Raw genomic sequence first — 21,777 nt, 5'->3', positions numbered from 1 at the left:
GAACCATCTGGGGGGGATCTGTCCCTGGGAGTATGCCTATGGTGTCTATGCCCCACGTGATAGGGGCGACCATGGCAACACGGGCACTGTTCCGGAGATGGAGACCTGGACCACTCTGGAGGCACATACCCCCTGCGTCTGGGGGAGCGAGATCGTCTGGGTGATTGAGATAATGGAGAGACTGATTTGTGGCAGTACTCCAGGGGTTCAAAGCCCAGGAAGGGCGATGGTGGTCCGAGCCATGGTGATGCTGGCTGTAGGAACGGGGATGGGGGCTCAGGGTATATTGGAGGTGACCCCTGCCGCCTCGTTGGAGTCCGCAGCATAAGTGGAGGGCTTAGAGCGAGTAGCCCTGCAGCCCTGTCTGGAGAAGGGCTGCGGTGCCAGGTTTTCTGTGCTGCCTTTCCCCTCCCCTGTGGGGCTGGCTCCGCCCCTTTCCGCGTCGGGGATCTCGGCCCCGCTGTCTGCGCTGCGCTCGGCACGCTCCGCTGCGGTGCCGCGCGGGTGGTCTCCCCCGGTGCTCTGCACCGCCGGTTCCCTGGGGGTCGGTGCCGCTAGCTGCGGTGCCGCTGGTTCTGGCGCTTGCCTGGCCGCCGCCCTGCCCTCGGTGCGGGGCGGCTGTTTGATTATCGGAGGCTCAGCCTCTGCCACGTGCGTCTCCGCGCAGCCGCCGCTCAGCTGTGACTGCGGCTGGGGGCTATGCGCTCCACCCGTCCCGTTCGCTGTGGCTGCCGGCAGGGATCGGGATGGTGAAAGCTTCCTCTATTTTTGCGCTGATGGGGTTAGGGAAGCAGCTTTCCTTTTATGGGCCCCTGCGGGTCCCTCCTGCTGAGGCTGCTCTGGCGTGTCTGGCTGGAGAGCCTTGTCAAAGAGCAGCATTTTCAGCCGCATCTCTCTGTCCTTCCTTGCTCTGGCTGTGAGCTTTGCGCAGAAGGAGCATTTCTGGGTGACATGAGATTCCCCGAGGCACCTAATGCACTGACTGTGCCCATCGGAGGCTGGCATCGCTTCGCGACATGACTCACACTTTTTGAATCCTGAAGAGGACATTGTGGTGAGTCTTTGAGTTGTTAATAGGGTACTTAGCACCTTCTCTGTGCCTGTTCCCCTCTCGGACTCAGCCTGCCGCGGCGGGAGGCCTAATGGCCTTACGTCCCCAGGCGTCTGCTGCTCCGCTTGCTACTAAGGCTGTAAAACTTTACTTTTTACTCTCTTTTCTTTTTTTTTTTTTGAAAACAATAACAAGCTAACTTAAGCTAAAAGACTGAAAAAGAAACTCTAAACACTTTAAAAACATTAAATACGCTAACTCTGGCCGTAGCCTGAGTGGATTCCGTCTGCAGCCGATGGCGGTTAAAGAGGAACTGGCGGGGACTGGATCGCGCACGTGGCTGGGAGCGCGCAAGGGAGCGGCGCGTGCTGGCGCATGCGCGGTCCAGCAGAAACTGCTGGAGAGATCCGACCTGCGGTGCCAGGGCAAGCCCGACACCTATCGTGGAGCACCCACAGAGACACTCGAGGAAGAATAACTGTTTCCCAAAAGCAAGATAACTAACTAGTTGATTCCTAGTGTTATTGGTTATTAAGTAGTTGATTACTAATCAAATTTAAACCTCTTGGGAGACTGATATGGAACATTTTCTTTAGAAAACAGGACAGCTGTACTATAGCTGCAGAGAAAAAGACCTCTTTCAAAGGGTCTACTTTAAATTGTACAAGCTAATGAAAAAGTAACAAAGACAGTATTATAAAAAAATTAAGAGGAATAGAAAAATGTGAACATGTTAACACCTCAAACTATTATTGATTTGTAGTGGTCTAAGCTTATCTTGATTAGATTTGGTTGATCTTTGCACATACCTTTATTTCCTCTATATCAGCTGTTTGAAGTTTCTCTCTGAAATGTTTATCTGTTTCTAGGACATCTATCACTTGCTTGAGATATTCATCATAGTAAAGCCCAGTATCCTTTAGGAAAAGAAGTTTGAGATGAGAAAAATATATGTCCCAATGTTTTATTTTCATACACAGGCAAGGATTTAATCTAAATCACACAGCCCCAAACCTCAGTATTATTGAGCATAATGCACTGACTCACTATATCAGCAACAAGATACGAATTTGGTTTTGTTGGCTTGCACAATCATCATACACATGCTAATTTCCTCTGACCCTGACTCTGCCCTTCCTGGCTTCTGCTTCAGAGGAACAGATGGAGCCTTCTTTTTGGATGGTGAGACCATCGACTAGTGTGGCCCCGCTACACAACCCCACCCCCCATAGTACAGATGAGGGACAGCCAGTCTCTGTCATCCAGCAATGGTTTTCCCCACCCTTCCCACTTCCACTGCCCTTTTTCCCCTCCCAGCTTTGGCAGGGCCGGGGCTGGGGATGGTCCTTATCTCTCTGCCACAGGTTCTTCCCTGTGTTTTTCAGTCTTGGGGTTCCTCTCTCTGCAGTAGCAGGACCTAGGATCCCACAACTTCACCACTCCCATCAGAAGTGGCACATTATAGGAAAAACAGCAGAGGTTTCCACTGACTCCTACCATTTCAGGAGCTTTAAAACTCATCTTAAATGCTCTATAAATCAAGTTACTCTGAATTGCTTGAAAATCTGCCTCCTAAGGCTACAGTCATTAGTGATACAAATTTAGGGTGATACAAACTGAGGGATCCCCCAAAACCTGTTCCCTTCTGTACCGCAGAGAGCAAGGTACCAGATGTCTGGATGAATCACAGCCAGACCTTAGTCTTCTTTGAGACAGATGGTGTGAACTCATGCCACCCTCAGTTTACATAACGAAAGATAAATCAATCACAAGCTTATTAGGCAAAAAGAAGTTTTGAAACAGACGCCTGTTGGAAGGTGCTAGTTTTTGAGTCATGGGTGGTGGCGGCGGCAATTTGATCCTAGATGAGAATGTAATCCGTCTCTGTGATGGAGACCAATTATACATGTGAATGCTGTATGGGCAGGGAACAGGTTAGGGGGAGGGGATACATGAGGAGGGAGTTAGTCACAGGGATATACTGTGTACTGCACTCTGCTGATCCCTGCTCTAGAGGTATAGGGAACTGGGGATTTTAGTGGCAGCAGGAATTAATTGCACCGTCAAGAAACAGCACTTCTGATTCCTAATTACAGGGGATGGGGAAGTCTCCAGGTTGATACATGTGGATCAGGGCCCCTTGCCTGTAGAAAAATGTGAGAGGGACCCCATATAGATCCGGCATCCCTACGGGGACTGCCCTGCCAGGCTGGGGCAAACAAATAATCCAGAGGAGCCTTTCTAGCTAAAACTGAAGCAGGTGAGTATAGAACTACCATTCTCTAAGATTTTGTGTGTAGTATCAAGACTTCACTCTGTGCTCTCTGAACAGCAATGTTATTGTTTAACAACTAAAAGCTTCTACATGCATTTTGTTTCATGGCAACTCCATTTTGCACTTTGGTAAACACTGCAGCTGTTAATATTTGACATTGTTACTCACTGCACTGTGTTACTAGAAACATGTTTTGTGAAAATCCTCCTTTGTTAACTTGGTTTAAACCTCTTCCAAGCTCTGCAGAGTTCCAAATTTCAACCAACATTGCTCCTGTTGTAGATGACTGCGTGGAACATCCTTGATAGCTAATTACTAGAGCCCTCCACCCCCCAGACACAAAATTTGTATCTGCATCCATATCTATATCCACAAAAATGAGTTGTGGATAGTTCATCCATATCCACAGACGTGGACATCTGTGTATTTGCAGGGCTCTAACCACTAATGCCACTCCATCAGTTGGGAGGAGTTGTACAATAGGCAGTCCCTCCCAGGAGGAGCTTGTGCATTGCCTCTGTTACCGCCGCAGTCCTACCACACTGGGGAGTAAGAGACTTGAACAGTTACTGAACACTAAATATGAACACACCAGTGAAATACTACTACCTTCCTATTGGAGTACAGCAACAACAAACTTATTATTGTAGCACCTCAGAGGACTAGTCATGAACAAATACTAAGATGAAAAGAAAAAAAAAAATCAATGAGCTTGTTACTAATAGAAAAGTACTGCCATTCAGTACAAAGAATTTTAAAAGATACATTTCATTTACTTACTGGGGTTTCTATTTTTGTTTCTTCTACATGGGGTTCTCCTTGCACTTTTGTCTTGTCTATGTCTATAGGCACTGCTTCCAAACTGATTAGGAGACATATCATCAACAAAACACAGTGTTTTGATAGAACGGTTCTCCACCTCATCTGAAACAAAATCATCATTTATTAGAGATAGGTTTTTAACAGAAATAAAATAGGTTATTGTACAATATGAACACAACATGTTAACACTAGCAATAATCTCATATATTATACAGCCATTAAGGGACAGTAAAGTCTAACAGGGTTAAACAGAAATAATACTCAAGGATTATTTTAAAATCTTGATCACACTAGACTAAAAAATTACAGTAATATTGCACTGCTAGGATAGGCAATGTTGCAAGTACACTATTCACAGAGGTGAAAAATGAGGCATTACAAGGATTATTATATTGGCTTCTGTGTTTATAGGAAGACTATTTTAAAACTGCTGTGGTACTATCAGTAATGCTATAGCATGTTTTGTGCTATGATAAACCTTAGGATTTATACACTAATTTAAATATTCAAAGTCCTGTTTGATCATCAGTGTGAAAGATACTCACAAAATGAGGTCTGGATATAACTACAGATGAAATCAATGGGAAGACTCCAGTGATTGCTTATAATGGGAACAGGATCAGGCCTCAAAAGCTGTACAGGACTTGCCTCTTTTGTAACCAAGATTCTCCCCTAATCCCCATAACTTCAGGGGATAATGAGAAGAAGTCACCAAACTGTTCCAGCATGTGGTGGTATAGAGAGACCTTTAAACATTTGGGCTGTGGGTCTTACCCATGAAAGATCATGACCTAATAAAAGTGTTAGTCTCTTAGGTCATGTTTACACTGGAGAGTAATTCCAGAATAGCTTATTCCAGAGATATTATTCCAAGATAAAACTATTTCAGAATACACACATCCACAATACAGTGAAACCCCAGAATAAGCAAAACTTATTCAAAATAGTGCATCCACACGCAATAGAGCCTTTTTGAGCTGAGAGCACCCAGAAGCACTCTGTGGAGGGCACTGGAAGGGTACTTCCCATGGTTGCTTAGTTATGGAAGCTGCTCTGAATGACTGTCTTACAAGTCACTCCACCACTGCCCTCCCCACTCCCAGGACATAAAGAGGATGCACTAGGCATGTACAGCTTTGTGTTTTGCTTGCCCCTGCACTTGCTACATGGAGCCAGAGTGGCTTCAAAGCACTGCTGGGCTCCTGGGTTTTGTGCTCTAACTCCATGGCAACTCTGGCAAACATTGCAGCTGTTAATATTTGACATTGTAACTCATTGCCCTGTTACTAGAAAAATGTTTTGTGAAAATCCTCCTCGGTTAACTTGGTTTTACCCTCTTCCAAGCTCTCTAGAATTCCTAGTTGCAACCAACATTCCTCCGGTCATAGATGATGGTGTGGAATATCCTTGATAGCCCATTAATAGAGCTTCTCCCCCCTCAATAGATACAATATTTGCATCTGCATCCATATCTGTATTTGCAAAAAATGAGCTGTGGATAGGGTTGTCCAGAAGGACCCCCTCACCCAGGTCCTGGTGTTCCTGCTGCTGCACAGTGCCCTCAATCCCCTGCAGTCTGTGCAGTGCCGCTTCTAGCAGCATGACACCAGCTCTCACTGGTGGGACCACACTGTCCCGCAGAGATGGGACGATCAGCAGTGGCTGATCCACATGATGATGGTCATCTTCCAGGAGCTCTGAGAGTGGCTCGCTCCTGCCTTCACACCTGCATGAGACCCAACTCCTGTATGAGGATGATATCACCCTGTGGAACCTTGCCATGCCAGACAGCTACTGCCCCAGTTTGGTGTGGAGAAATCTACCATCAGGGTTGTGCTCCTGAAAGTTGTCCACACCATCAACCTGGTTCTGCTGTGCATGGTCATTACTCTGGGAAATGTGGATGCAATTGTGGATGACTTTACTGCCATGGGCTTCCCCACTGCAGACTGGCCCTAAATGGCACACACACACACATCCCCATCCTGGCCTTGTCCATCATACTGCAAACTATGTCAGCTGCAAAGGACACTTCTTCATGGTACTGCAGGTCCTTGTGGATCACAAGAGCTACTTCACAGACATCAGCGTGAAGGAAAGACCAGGCCAGGAAAGGCTCACAAGGCACACATCTTTCAAAACTTCTGCCTTTTCAGGAAGATGCACGCTGGCACCTTCTTCCCTGACCGCATCATCAGAGATGGTGAGATAGACATGCCCATCATCCTTCTGAGCAACACAGCCTCCCTGTGCTCCCTGGTTCATGAAGCCGTAGATGGGCAGCCTGGACCCTGGCAAGGAGGACTTCAGTGCCAGGCTAAGCAGGTGCTGCATGGTGATTGAGTGTGCACTGTCAACTCCAAGGGCAGTTCCAGTGTCTTCTCACCTGCCTGAACCTCAACAAGCATAACATCCCTTTTGTGCTTGCAACCTGTTGTGTGCTCCATAGCATGTGAGAGCAAGCGGGGGGAGGCTTTTCTGCCTGCATGAGGGGGCAGAGACAGAACGTCTGGCTAGGGTCTATGAGCAGCCTGACATGGTGCCCTACCCTGAGCACATAAAGGGGCTGTGCTCATCAGGCAGGCCTCGAAGGACAGTCTTCAGGAGGGCCACATCTTAGACTCTTCCATGTGCATCTCCACAAGGGACCCCTGTTTCCTGTGTGCCCCTTTTATTCCCCACCATTTCCCTGCCCTCCCTTTCCTGAAGGCCAAACAATAAAGAACACTTTCCAGAATAAAATAGACTGTTTATTTGGGTGGGGGGGGGGGACATGCAAGTGGAGAGGGAAGAGGACAGAAGCCTGAAATGTGTGGGGGGAAGGGGAGGGAGGATTTGCTGCCTGCCCCCTGGTCATGGGGAGGCTGCAACTACCCAGGGGTTTGCGCCACCCCATGCTCTCAGGCCCCAGCAGCCCCTATAGACTGGAAAGGGCAGGCAAGGATGTGCCTAGTGGTCCATTTCATGCAGGACACCAGGCACTCCACTGCCACAGTATCTTGCTGGTGCATCAGGTGTCCCAAGTGGCACTACAGTGCTCCCAGTCCTCATGGCACTTTGCCCACTCCTCTTCTGGGCCCTACCTTATGGTCTGCAGTGCTTCCTCCTGCAGATTCTATGCAGGTACGGTGGTGTGAGAAGTGGGGACACGCTTATAGCTGGCACAACTGTGACGAGAGGTTATGAGGGCTGTCATCACGGGAAACTCCGTGTATGACACCCAGCTCCAATCCCTGAGCTGACACAGGTCTTGCTTCAAATGCTGGCAATGTGCTTTGAGCTTGGCCATGTGTTGCCCAGACAGTGTGCACTGTCCAGCAGGGGCACAGATGTTCCAGGGGAACACTGACACCCATGGCTCAGGGACAAGCAGGCATGGGAATGTGCCAGCCTAGCTATGGGCCTGCAGGTGGGAGTGGGAACTGCACGGCTTACTTTCTGCCCTAGTCATGCACATCCGGGGTCCATCACTCAGTGTCCTCCACAGAAAGTACTCCTATCTGTGCCCACTGCGAGGGGGGGCAGGTATTTTGGGGGAAGTGTGTGTTAGAGGTAAATGCCACTATGACATTGGTTTCCCCGTCTCTGCCTCCCCCCACACCCAGGGCATGCTTCTCCTGCACAACATCAGTCTCCCTTGCAGCACTGTGCTACACTGGGTACTACTGCTGCCTGAGCAGTGAGTAGCACTGCTGTGTGGGTCATTCACCCCAGACAACTTAGAGGTGGCTTCTTGTGGAAGGTGTCCTACCACAGAGGCTGCAATAAGGCAGGCCTCTGCAGGAAGACTGGTGGACCACATGAAGAAAAGACACTGTGGTCCACAAGAGGAGAGAGCTTGCCCCCCACTCCCCAGAACTCCACCTGATAGGGGATGGTGTCTAACTTGCCTGAAGTACCTTTGTGGGGACATGGGGGAGGGGGCATCCTGGGAGTGGGGGACCAGCTCCAGGGTCAGCAGAACCTCCAGGCTGGCAGATATGGTAGAGTAGTTGGCCTCCTTCTGCTTCTCCCCGTTATCATCCTCAGGCACCTCAAGGATGACATTGGGCGTGTCCCAGCCAGACTCCATGACTGTGGATGGGACAGTGTTGTGGTTTCTCTCACCTCCCGGGATGGTGTCCAGCTGCTCATAATAGCAGTACCTCTGAGGTGCTACTTCAGGGCAGCTGAATGCCTCAGGGGCCTTGCAGTAGCCCTGAAACAGCTCCTTAATTTTGACCCTGGCACTGCTCCAGAGTCAGGATGTGCTGCCCCCGTCAAGCTGGCTGTAATCCAGCCATAGACCTTGGCATTTTGCCACATGGTATCGAGATCCTGGAGAGTGCTCACCATTCCCCAGACCTATATGAGGTCCAGGATCACTGCACTGGTCCAGGATGGTGCTCACTTGCATCCTGGGGCACCAGGTGGGAGCAGCTCTGGCCTTGCTCATGGCTCTCTCTAACTACCCTGAGTTGCAGCTCAGGCCCTTCTACCAATTGCTGGCTCCTTTATGGCTCTGCAGGGGACGTGAGCAGTGGAGTTGGCTGCAGGTGTGCCTAGAGTGGTCAGGTCTGATGCTGTGCCAGGCCCACAGGAGGCCAATTATTTCAGAGTAACAGCCCCTGCCCATGCACACTAAATAACTGTTTTGAAATAGGCGCTTACTCCTCTCAAAGTCAGGACTACATTATTTCAAAATAACACTTATTTTGAAATAACAGGTTGTCTAGTGTTCACAGAATTAGTTCAAAATAACACCTCTTGTATATACCAGGCTAAGGAGCTACATGGCTGCTTGTTGTTTGTAATAGCTTTATAGTCGGTGTAAGTAGTTTTAGCACTTCTACTCATTTAATAGGATAGATCACAGTAACAGATGATGTGGTATTTGCATATTCTTTTGCAACATCAGTGGTGTAGATAAATCGCCAGAAAATATCTAAAAACTTCCAATGACGTGCCATTCTGTGCAATTAGCTTTGGTATATCAAAGAAAGATGTAATAATATATAACAAATGTACCATGAACCAAACCAAGATAATTGTACTCACTTACCAGGGCAATTTTAAAGTTCTTTAACTTTAGCCATGCAGATAATACTGTCACAAAATATTTAGATTCAATGACAGCAAATCTTTGAGATGAAGAGTGTATGCAGTTCCAATTTTCTTGGATGTACAATTAAGTATCCAGTTGAGAAGTTTACTGCCTTTGCACTTTTGTCTGATCTTAGCTGATCCTGTGCTGACACACTGAATGCTAAAAATTAAATTGCTACTATTTATTTTTCCCCAGGCTAGCTTAATATACTTTCCCTATTTTATTTATAAAAACAGAAACAAAGAGTAGTGTTTGAATATAGTCTGTAATAATGTCTGCGTATTTCTTTTGCTGAGTAGGAAATAAAGTGAGAAATAGGCACTATAACATCAATATTAGTTTTTGTTGAGCATTTCACGGACTGAAAGTATCCTAGGGATTCATTAAGATTCCATTACATTATAAAAAAAGTAATCAGCAAAAAAAAAAAAAATTGCATGATGAGAGAATACGTCTTCTGAAGTTAGTGGGTTAAATCTGGCATTAGTCCTTAGTATCTAGCAAGAGCTGTTAGTGCTGCCACCAATCACGCACTGAATGTTATTACAGAACTATTATGCTTATTCTGGGAAATATTATTAGAATTATTATTGCAGAATTCCGAGTTTTCTGAGGTTTCCTGGGAGATACAGGTGTGCGAGGCACCTTGCCACCCTGACTTTAACACAAGTAAGCCTTGTTTGTACCTGCCGTAAGGCAGCTCACCTACTCCACCCACCATAGGCAACACAAGCACTCACAGGCCTATACAGGCCCTAAATTATGTGTTCCTTCTTCAGGTTAGCAATTACGCATACTCCAGCCCCAACCCCTCAAAGCAATTCTCTGCAAGGGTCTCGCCACTGTTATTCTGGACTCACAGTATTCACAGATTCACTGCTTCCAAAGAAGCAGTACCCTCAGGTTATAGGTACACCTAAGATAACCTCTTCACTTTAACATACACAGCACACAGACATGGGTACAATGAAAATGAGTGTTTTATTTAGCAAGCTACAGCACTGCAAATAGAAGCAGGGCTTTTTTCATTTTTTCTGGTGGAATGCACCAGAACGGAGTTTGGGCACCTTTTCCCACCCCACCTGAGGATCCCATCGCTGAGGCTACTGGCAGGACTTGAGTTCCAGAACATTTTTGTCTAGAAAAAGAGCGCTGAGAAGAAATACTGGAAACTAATGCTCATGTAGAAAATAAAAATCATAATAAGCATTCCAGAACCCAGATCCCCTTATAATTACTTTCCTGTTTTACGGAGCAATGCTCTACAAGTCCTTCCAGAATTTTACAAACTAGCTTGGCAGCAACTGACTGTTCACAAGACAAACACACTGTTAGCTTGCCTCATCCCTGAAAGATGCTGGGTGTACCTCTGTACTCCCAGATATACTCCAGAAATCTTCTGTCTTTACTTATAAGTTAAAAAAGATCCTGTTTATTTTCTCCTGTAAATTTTTCTCACAGAATCTTTATTAGTATTAGGCACAGTATGCAAACAAGCATCCAGTATGACATACAAAGCCTAATATATAACAACCAGATTGAGAAAGAAGTTTGTTACTTCATGCTTGAAAAAACCTGAGACATATCACCTAGTTACTGCCTTAAAACACAATTTTTAGTACAGACATAGCTCCTTAAATATTACCCATTTTATAATAACTATGATGACCAGTGGCCTACTGGTTCTCTGAAGGGGCTTCAAATGCTACCTTTATGCATATATTGGACACATGGAATCCCTGTAAAATGCTATGCATACCTTGGGCAGCAAGAAGTTCCTGGGTCATGGGTTTCCAGGAGTAGTTTGGAGGAACCCAAACTGTTGAACGTTTAAAAATGCAAGCGAAATAGGATTACTAAAATAGCAAAATATTATTAACCTGGTCAAAACAGTCACCAGATTCTGACGCATCTTGGTCTGGAGATTACATTTATCAAATCTGCATGCAAGACTAGGTGACTAAATTATGAGTCAATCTTTAGAGTTGGACAGTCTTTATTATGAGTTGCTGAAATGACTGCTGTGTGGCATATAACAAAAGATGTGAAACAGGCTGATGGCACCACCTTTGTCACTGATTAAAGATATTAGGCAAAAGGAGAAAGCAATAGTTCTTGTAGTAATAGGACTAGAAGGGACCAAGAGAATTTTAAATTTCTTGAGGAAAATAGTATGGAGTAGATGGTATACAGTGCATCTTCATAGTTTTTTTTTTTTAAAATACATAGCAAAAAATTAACAAAATGGATATATTTATACTAACAGAACCTAAGTCTTTGTGGATCTTTGGTTCCAAACATCTAGCTCTCCACCAGCTGAGAGATCAATGCAAAAATGAAAATTGTGTTATAAAATCAGAAATTAATTTTTGAATACCTTCCACTCGCTATGCTTAGAAATAAATCTTTAATCACCTTTAAAAAATTAGACCTAATACATTGTGATATATAATATATTCTTGTTTACTATACAAATGAGACTTTACAAAAAGAAGATAGAAAAGCTGTTTCCATTTTTGCTGTTCAGCTTTGTATCATCTTTATATCTAGGCCCATCACCAGAGGGGGGGGGGGGGGGGGAAAACAAAAAAAACCAACAACTTCTGGTCAAGTCATGTTTCATCCAGCAATTTTGTATGTACCCGTTGGAAACTATGTAAGTTACAGAGTAAAAAGGAGTTAGTTTTTACTCTCATTCCTCCCTTATGCAGAAGTCATATAATATAAAAAACCATGCACAAGCCTGGATCAAATTCATTAACTGTGTAGATAGTAAATCAATGGCATTCTAACCTCTAGTAACTTTCAGGGAAATATATGAATCCTTGCTTTGTTTCGTCAACAAGGATTTATTATTATTCACAAAAGTTAAAAAGGTCATCTAGATTTAAAATGCTTTATATTTGCCATCTTACTCATCAAATTTGCTTTCAAATCTGAAAGTACTGTACAATAAAACAATCCACTGGCAAAATGAATGTTGTTTAGCAAATTATGTCAGAGAGGTGACACGGGAAATCCTTTTACTACCTACAGAACCAGCATAATATTCAGGTCAAATATCAAATGTCCTATCTGTAATAGATACTTTTAGTTCATTTGGGAAGTATTACAGTCCTAGAGGACTCACTGAATAAAGGTTTCTTGGAATACACAGAGAAAGCAACTTACAAAAGCAGTAATATAAACATTACAAATAGTGAGGTCCATAAATAGAACAAATTATGTAAGCTTTCACTGAAAGCAAAACACTTTTCTAGGCATTAAGTCACAGGAGAGTGTTTAAAAATATAGAATGAAATCTTAAAGAATGAGGGACTCAACAGAAAAGAGGATTGCTAATATGAGAGAAGTTTTTGAAAGAAAATAGAAGCCATACTACAGCAACTTTGAATCCTGCTGTCATTGAAGTGGGAGACAATCTGCTATTGACTTCAATAGGAACAGGACTGAACTTTCAGATTGTGAAGAATAGTGGTCTGTGGCAGGTAGTTTCTAAACATACTCTCAGGTGCTTCAAAGCATGTTTCAGTGACTAACACAGGCAAAAAACCTCTGCTGGACTACATCTTAAGTAGACAAATATGAATATTGAAACAAAAAAAGCAATAAAGTAGCACTTTAAAGACTAGCAAAATAAATTATTAAGTGAGCTTTTGTGGGACAGACCCACTTCTTCAGACCATAGCCAGACCAGAACAGACTCAATATTTAAGGCACAGAGAACCAAAAATAGTAATCAAGATTGACAAATTAGAAAAAAAATGATCAAGGTGAGCAGATCAGAGAGTAGAGGGCAGGGCAACATAAAACACTCCTGATCCACAAACCGGTCAGCCAACATTTTAATGGAGTGGGCCATTCTGTTAATGACTTAAAAGTCTGTCTCTTACTGAAGAGGAATTTTCACAACAGCCTTGAAAGAGAGGCTGCTGAACTCTCTTTTATATTAAAATTCAACACATTAACACATGATCTGAACCAGGATGCAAATTTTCTTGGTCATTATAGGGGCTCTTTTGCATACTTGGCTTAATCTAATTCTTGACTCCCCCCCCACTCTCTGATTTGCTCACCTTGATTTTTTTTTTTCTGATTTGTCAACCTTGATTACTATTTTTGGTTCTCTGTGCCTTAAATATTGAGTCTGTTCTGGTATGGCTAATGGTCAGAAGAAGTGGGTCTGTCCCACAAAAGCTCATCACCTAATAAATTATTTTGTTAGTCTTTAAAGTGCTACTTGACTGCTTTTTTGTTTTGATAGTATATAGGCTAGCACGGCTTTCTCTGTTACTATAAATATTGAAATTAGCAAGACTAAAAATTCCCTTTTGAGAGTTAGTTAACCATCAAAAACCAGAATAGCTCCAATCTTGAAAGCAGTATCTTTTTACAGTATTGCTGATATTATGGGATAAGTCCTCAAACACTGAGGCTCACAAATATTTTATAAACATATGCATACACGATGATGGTGATGTGTATAAACCAGGCAACTGAACAGCAAGGCATACAACTGAACAACAAAAACAATCTACCGGGCATTTTTTAAGTGCACAAAATTGTCAGATTGCCAAAATGTACATAGATCCAGGCATACATGACTCACAAATGGGCTTTTTTGCTAGAAAACTTGTTTTCTATCACATGAAGCAGGTATGAAAGCAATAAAACACAGACAGCGATTCCAGCCATATTGATTATGTGCTACACCATGTTATGTGCTACAAGATGCTATGATTTCCTACTTTTATTATTGTACTTTGGTGAGGAGCATGATATGATGAAACTACACATATAGAAACCAAGAGAGACTTGACAAATACTAGATCCTCCTAAGGATCTTTTAGATTGACCTCAGTTATTAAATATGCCCATTTGGTAGCTTTGAGCAAGATACTTATGCTCAGATCCACAAAAAGGACTTAGGTACCTAATTCCCCACTTAATTCACCTCAATGAAAACTTTAAGAAACCCCGAGATTCTCAAAAATTGTGCTCAGCTGCTCACTAAACCTGTAGATTCTAAAATGCCTTGGCAACTCCATTTTCACCATAAAAGTCCCTTAAGTATGTAAATTTATGCCTCTGCAACATACCTCAGAACTAAGCCCCAGTTGGATCCTTAACTCAGTGAAGACAGGCATTCTACTCACACACCTTGCCTCTGGAGCCCATAGCGAAAGCCATGCTCTAAGCATGCCTGCTGGGACAGGGCCCATACAGAATCTGGCCAGAAGGGACATCATCATCAACAGTGGTTCCTTCCTTATAACTTTCAGCCCAGGAATTAGCATACTCCCTCAGGACGTAAGAGACATAGAGGTTCAATTCCTTCCTCTGCCTGACAGGAAGAAAGGTTTTGAACATAGGCCTTGCAGCTCTCAGGAAAGTGTCGTAACCTCTAGGTCTACAACTACACTAGTGAGTTTTGCCGACAAAACCAGGACAGAACTGGTGGAACATCCATACACAAAACGCGTTTTCTCAACAGTACACTGGCACTTCCACCGACAACCTTCTGCCTCTCCATGATGAGGATGAGTGCCTTTTGTTGAGGAAAAAAAAGCTGTGGCTGCACTCTGTCAACAGACATTGTCAGGAAATCTCTTCCAGTAGTGACTTCTGTCAACAGATTGCTGTAGTGTAACCGTAGCCTATCATATTCTCATCCAGGTTTATCTTAATCTCTCCTGTTGAAACTGATCCACTTTGGATAAATACCTACCTAGTGATGGCATCAGAGAATGTCTGTAACCTGCTGGTTAAAGACTCTCATTGAGGCGAGACCCAGGATACATTTCCTGGGCTCCACTGACTCCTTACCCACAGTAAAACAGCATGAGAAAGACCCACAATTTCCAAAGGCCCGGTGGTTAAAGCACTATCGTGAGAGGTAGGAGGCCTAACTTAAATCCTGTACAGAAAACCGTCAAAATGCACAACTTCGAGTTGCGCTTAACTCGCATTAATGTGAGCTAAGCGCAACTTAAAGCTGCTCTGCTGCTGTCTGTTCACCAGGCTTTCCCAGCTGGGGGAAGCCAGGTGGGCAGACAGCCGCTGCCATGGGGGGGAAGCTAGGGAGAAGTGGCACTTGGCTCCTAGAATGGCAGGGAGTGGGGAACCAGGAGGTAGCCTGGTTCCCTACTCCCTGCCACTCTGGAAGCCAAGAAACTGACCAGCCATGGTGGGGTGGTCAGTTTCCCAGCTCCTGCAATCCCAGGGGAGTTGGGAACCAGATGACAGCCTGGTTTCCCATTTCCCCTGGGTTTGAGGGAGCCAGGAAACTGACAACTCCACCAGGGCTGGTCAGTTCCTAGCTCCCACCAGTGGCAGGGAGACAGGATCCAGGCTGCCACTTGGTTCCCAACTCTCCTTCCCCCCCACCACTCATGGGACCCAGGAAACTGGCCAGCACATGGAAGTGGCAGGGAGACGGGAACCCAGCATCTGGTTCCTGCTCCCCACCACTCTGGGAATCAGGAAACTAACCAGCCCTGGTGGGGTAGTCAGTTTCCCAGCTCATGCAAGCCCAGGAACCAGGCTGTCACCTGGCTTCTGTCTCCCCTGACTTATGTGAAATTAGTTACGTGGGGGTTGTGAGGAATGCAACCCCGGCATAACTTGAGGATCTCCTGTATTCCCATCAGGCAGATAGGGGAATTAAGCCTGGGATCTCCCACATCTTGGATAACCAGATACAAAGTGTGAAGAAAACAGGATGGGAGTAGGAGGGAGTAATATGCACCCATGAAAGAGAGAGAGCGCCTCAAATACTGGGACTGTCTCTATAAAACTGGGGCATCTAGTCACTCTGCCAACATCCCAGACACATGCTCTAATCACAGCGATAAAAAAGTTAAGGAAACTGGCAATACCACAGTGTGCTTAAGGTCCATTTAAATCAGAAGTTTTCTGGGGCAGCACCCATCTCTTATATATTTTTATAGAGCACTTTGTAAGGTAATTTTTTAATCTAAACTGTTCTTTAGTAATAAATGCAAAGGTAGCACAATAAATTTCCCCTGATGTTTTTCTCTTCATATTTTTATTTTGTCATCTCCAATAGTTTTTCCACTGCATCTTGTCTGTCCTTCCTTTCTCTCCCCATGGCTGCTGTCCAAAGCCGATGCATCTTTTCAGCTTGTTCTCCATGGTGGCTAATTCTTCTTTCATATTCAGCAGAAAGAACGTGCCTTGTTCAGTTTGCAAACCACAACATACATTGACAGCATTATATATATCATTTTGATGACAATAGTCCAACACTTTATTATTGAACAAAGCCACGTCAGATGCCACTAGAAGATGTTGCAGAACACCACAAACACATGAACGTATGGGTCAGGAGTAATGAAACAAAAGTGCATTATTTTATTTACCCTTTGAACCCATAACAAAGTCATATGACATTAGTGCAATTTGTATATAGGGTCTGAGCCTGAATCCTTACTCATGTGCCTACACCTTCTCCTCATAAGGGTCAATCCTGCAAACCTTTATTGGCCATGTCTACACTAGCACAGATCTTTGAAATGGCCATTTTGAAGGTTACTAATGAGGCGCTGAAATACATATTCAGTGTCTCGTAAGCATGCCACCAGCCGTGGCTCTTTGAAATTGCCACCTTTAGCTGCCACGCAGCTCGTCCAGACAGGGGTCCTTTTCTTCGAAAGAACCCCACCAACATTGAAATCCCCTTATTCCTACCTGCTGATAGGAATAAGGGGATTTCGAAGTTGCCAGGGTCCTTTAGAAAAGGGCTCCCCTCTGGATGAGCCGTGCAGTAGCGAAACACAGCAATTTCAAAGAGCTGCAGCTGGCGGCATGCTAACAAGGCACTGAATATGTATTTCAGCACCTCATTAATAATCTTCAAAATGGCTATTTGCATGGCCATTTCAAAGATTTGTGCTAGTGTAGACGTAGCCACTGACTTCTTTCTTCTTGGCACCGATCCTTTGGAATATCAATGGTAACATTTCATTACTTTAAAAAAAGTCACTAAATGTGCAGAGACAGCTTCTCTGTTTCCTAGTGGCTTTCTGATAATCATTTTTTTAGAATAAAGGGACAACAGCATGAATGAGACTGTTTCATTCAACGAGAGGAATCAGACTCTTACTTGGATTATGTAATGCTTTGCTCTGACCAATTCATGCAAATTACTTTTATTTTTTCCTAGAAAAGTTAGTCCAGAAAAACTGAGGGCTGCTGCACCCAGGGACACTCAGGAAAGTTAATCTGAATTCACTAAGTCAAGTTAAGGCCAAATTCATTGTGAAAACAAGTGTACATGCAGAGCTTTAATGCAATTTAACTACTTACATCGTAAGTAAATTCAGATCAACTTTCCTAAGCATCCCTGTACATACAAGACCTGACTATCCTCTTGGGGCCAATTACTCATACAAGTAGTCCTCTTTAACTCAATGAGCCAGATCTTGACTTAACTTGAACAAGATTCCTGTTGACTTCAAAAATCTATATTGTTTTGAAGACTTCTTGGCGGATTTGTACTGGTGCCATGACAAATACACGCTCCCAGAACAATTTGTATTTCTCTCTTTAAAAATTCTTATGGTTAAGGTTGTACAATGCAATGATCAGTTCAACCAGCACAAAACATCCAGAACAATATTTTGTGTCTAACTCAAAATCAAAAAATCACAACACCCAAATGCATTCTGACAACTCTCAGCACCACAACAAAAATAATCGCTCTGTTACAATATATAACCATATTCTCAGTATCGCACAAAGAATACAAACAGTACTCTGAGCTTATCAAGATTACAGTAGAAATTTTGCTCCATGAAGATCAGAGTAGGGACAAGATTTTTAAAGACAGGCTCCTTTGAAAATCCCACGGGGCAGCTATCTTTAAGTGTCTCAGTATCTTTACAAAGCTGGCCATTGGCTCTTAAAGAGAAATGTCAACAAGGATGAGAAAAATAAGTCATACAGTACATGTCTGTTTACTAAACTGCTATTTATTATGTAGAAAAACACCTGAAATTGATTACAATGTACACACTTCTAAGATGATAAAAACTGCTTAATCCTTCCAGTGACCTTTACGTTTTATGTCCAAATCCTGGTCCCACTCAACGTTAATGTGAGTTTTGCCATCAACTTCAATAGGAGCAGGATATGGCATTAAATACTCCAGTGACTTCGGGTACAGCAAAGCAGTTCTGCAGCCAAAAATGATCCATATATTACACACTAGAATATCTACCAGGCATTGCTCGGGTCATGAACTCAGTTTTTGTTTCTCTTCATTTAAATCATTGCTCTGGGCTGGGGATGAAGGGTTCAATATGCAGGCTGCTCCCGGGAAAGAGGACTACCACAGCCCTCCCTCAGCACAGCAGCTTGGGGCCAGGTGAGAAGCACTTCTCCATGAACCCTGCATTTGCAACAGACACAACAGGGAGGGGTGCATGTCTCCTCCCTCCCCCATCTGGAGGACAGATGGACAGACAAACTCTCACAAAGATATAGTAGATTATATAGTATATTTAATAAATGTTTCTGTGATATTTATTTTGGTTATTCAGCAAACAAAGACAGAGATATAACACATCACTAGGCAAATAACTTTGTTGTACAGAAGTACAATTTATGGCAACCCTGATAAGGTCTTTTAAGTTAAGAATGAATTACATTCTCTCTCTTTATAAAAACATTTGTTTAGTCAGCATATCACCAGAAATATGGGTCAATATTTTCATATCTGTGATATGTAAGATAAGTGAGAAATTTGGCTCGCTATCACATTTATCTGTACAATTGCAATGATTGAACTAGAGTTGTATAGCTGTACGCGAGGTCTAGAATGTCTAAAAAACCTAAATAGTTTATTAGAAATATTCTTTTATATTAGCTAATATTCTATATTGAGCAACACTACAGTCAACTTGTTAACAAGTTCCCTAAAAGAAATCTTATTTTAAAAATGACTAAGAGCTTAGATTTTGGTTTGGTACACAATTTCTTGTGCCAAGGAAAAGACAATATAACTATCTGCATTAAACCACAACTAACAAATTTATCCTGACTATTTTTGTACTGGATGTTAGAACTGTTTTTTAACCATACCCTCCATTAACTCAATAAATTAGACACAAAAATTGCATACATAAGTCTCAATGCTAGTGAAAGTCATGTATAGACTGTAGGTGGGAGAATATAATCATTAATATTGTGGGTTTCTGCGATATTGTTTAAACACAGGTTTACATGTTCATGTCCTTTATTTTCATTATTGACAATTCTTAAATATTTTTATTTTATTCCACAGACATTTCATATACAAATGGGCAAATCTAGCCCTTACTCAAAACAAAGAGATTTTTCTACTGTAGAACTGGGGCGGTTCTGTTTCACAATGCAAGCTCTGCCTGCATGGTACCTTGCTTTGTGCAAGTTCCCTGTGTGGTAAACTAAAGGATGGAGTGGAGCTGGAGCAGAAGTATCCATCAGTATGGCTGTGCCTACACTATCTCCCTTCTTCAAAGGGGGCGTGGTAATCAGCCTGAGTAGAGAATACTAATGAAGGGCTGCAATGAACATGAAGCACCTCATTAGGCTAATTCTACCCATGGCAACTTCGAAGTTGCAAACTTCAAAGCGCCGGCATGCTGCCTAACCACGGGCACTTTGAAGTACCTGCACGCCTTCCAAGTGCCCAAAATTTTGGGGAGTAAGGGCACTTCAAAGTTGTAAGGGGACTTGGAAGTGCCCGCAGCTACACAGCCTGCTGGCACTTTGAAGTTACCACAGGGATAATTAGCTTAATAAGGTGCTGCATATTCATCACAGCACTTCATTAGTACTCTTCGCTTAGGCTGATTACCATGCCCCCCTTCGAAGAAGTGGGATAGTGTAGGTACAGCCTATGTGTATTTTCTCAACACCCTTTGTTGAGAGTTGTACAAGGGCCCACAAGAACTACTCCAGAAACTGGACCTGAGTAAACTCTAAGAAATGGTTCTTCAGTAGCTATATAGCGTTGGGAGTAAGAATTTTTCCACATGAGTTTCTGTTCTGCCTGGACTGAGCCAAAATGGTTGCAGCATCAAGGCCATTGCAGGGACCGTGTATTAATTTATTTTTAAATGTAAGTCATCTTTGTATCTCATTCAGTGTCTCCACTACTATGATGTATTGAGCTTGAAAATACTGAATGTTATCTTTCCCACAGGTAATATTTGTATCATGGGCAGTACCACTGTAAATCCCCATCCATCCACACTGAAATGCATCACACCCCCAAACTGTTCTGGAAGCCACATAGTTGTGTTTTTGTTAAAGTCTGAAAAGAAACTGACATTTTAATAGACAAAATTAAACTTTTTCCTTCTGTCACATTTCATTTGCATACACAATACAGTTTTCTCCCTTACCTGGGTCACAATACCAGTAGCACTGCTGCAAACAGTAGTGCTTTGGAACACTACACTATAAAATTGTGAACAGCAGTTTTGGGGATTTTTGGTTCCTGGAAGAACTGGAAAACCACAGACCTCACTCTGATTGCACAATAAACCGTCAATCAACTGTCTACTGCCGGTATGTTAAAAGTAGCGCTGCTTACACACACATGCCCATGGGTTGCTCAAGTGTCATTTCTTCAAACCTATTTCTTTTTCAATAGGAACAGTGTAGATGAGTATGAACTATTTGCATAAGCACTTGAGAGATTAATTCCTAAAAATATCTGCTAGTTATCTAAAGTTTCTCAGCTACCGATTAAGGTCAGAGTTTGTGATATACTAAAATTTCTCTCATCTATCAAGAATATTTTGAATAACTGAATTTGTTACATACTGACACAATACCATGTATGGTACAATTTTCATTACGCACATTTTCTGGTCTTAGGGTAGCGCCAGCTGTGCTTATCTATCTCAGAGCAGGAATTTGACCATGAAGATTCCTTAGTATGTAGTATCAACAGGTAACTAGATAAGCACATATATTTTATTTCAGATATTTGGTAGCAGGCTCGGAATGCAGCTTTTTAAAATGCTATAAGCCTTTTTCTGAACGTGTAGAAGAGGCAACAACCTTCAGAGAATCAACACAGGATCCATTAGCCCCCTGGACCTGCCAAAGCAGGCTTGTACTGACCCAGTTCTGCAACACCTTTCCCCAGTGCTGGGGCTGCCACTGTCTTCTGGGGGGAGTTTACACCCCAAGTGAGAGGGCCTCACTAAGTTCTACTGAACCTCACTTTTTTTTCTGCTGCCAGCCCCCATTCCATCCCCTCAGGTCACCTGAGCCAGTACCGCTCCTGTCCTGGGATTCACACCCTCCGGCTCTCGATGGAGGGAATTACAGCTCCATCCTTAGACATCCTCAAGACACACCCGACCTCTGGGGTCTCCTAACCCTTACTCCCTCCCGCCTCCTCGTCATCGAGCCAGGTGCTTGTCACCTGATGGGGGACACCTCGGGTGGTGGCTGGTCTGCGCCGCGGCAAACCCAGGACCCGGGTACCTAGAGGCAAGAGACCCAGGAGAGCCCCTGTGCGCA

At 43.6% G+C, this 21,777-nt stretch overlaps 1 protein-coding gene across 3 annotated transcripts in view; it reads right to left on the bottom strand.

Moving 5' to 3' along the window:
• The window catches only part of NUCB2 (nucleobindin 2), a 52,193-nt gene that overhangs the window by 30,154 nt on the left and 262 nt on the right, over positions 1-21,777 (bottom strand). For 2 of the 3 annotated variants that reach the window (XM_074997740.1, XM_074997738.1), the window contains exons 1-2: positions 4,107-4,268; positions 1,861-1,968 (exon numbers count right to left, since the gene is read on the bottom strand). In XM_074997740.1, coding sequence (XP_074853841.1) covers positions 1,861-1,968; positions 4,107-4,268 — 270 coding nt within the window. Of the gene's footprint in view, positions 1-1,860; positions 1,969-4,106; positions 4,269-21,777 lie in introns of those variants that run through there. The other variant, XM_074997739.1, reaches the window with a different exon arrangement.

Source organism: Carettochelys insculpta, chromosome 6, assembly GCF_033958435.1.
Source record: "Carettochelys insculpta isolate YL-2023 chromosome 6, ASM3395843v1, whole genome shotgun sequence".
NCBI classification, from domain to species: domain Eukaryota; kingdom Metazoa; phylum Chordata; order Testudines; family Carettochelyidae; genus Carettochelys; species Carettochelys insculpta.
Note: the sequence above shows the minus strand (reverse complement) of the source record. Positions and strands in the feature narration are given on the sequence as shown.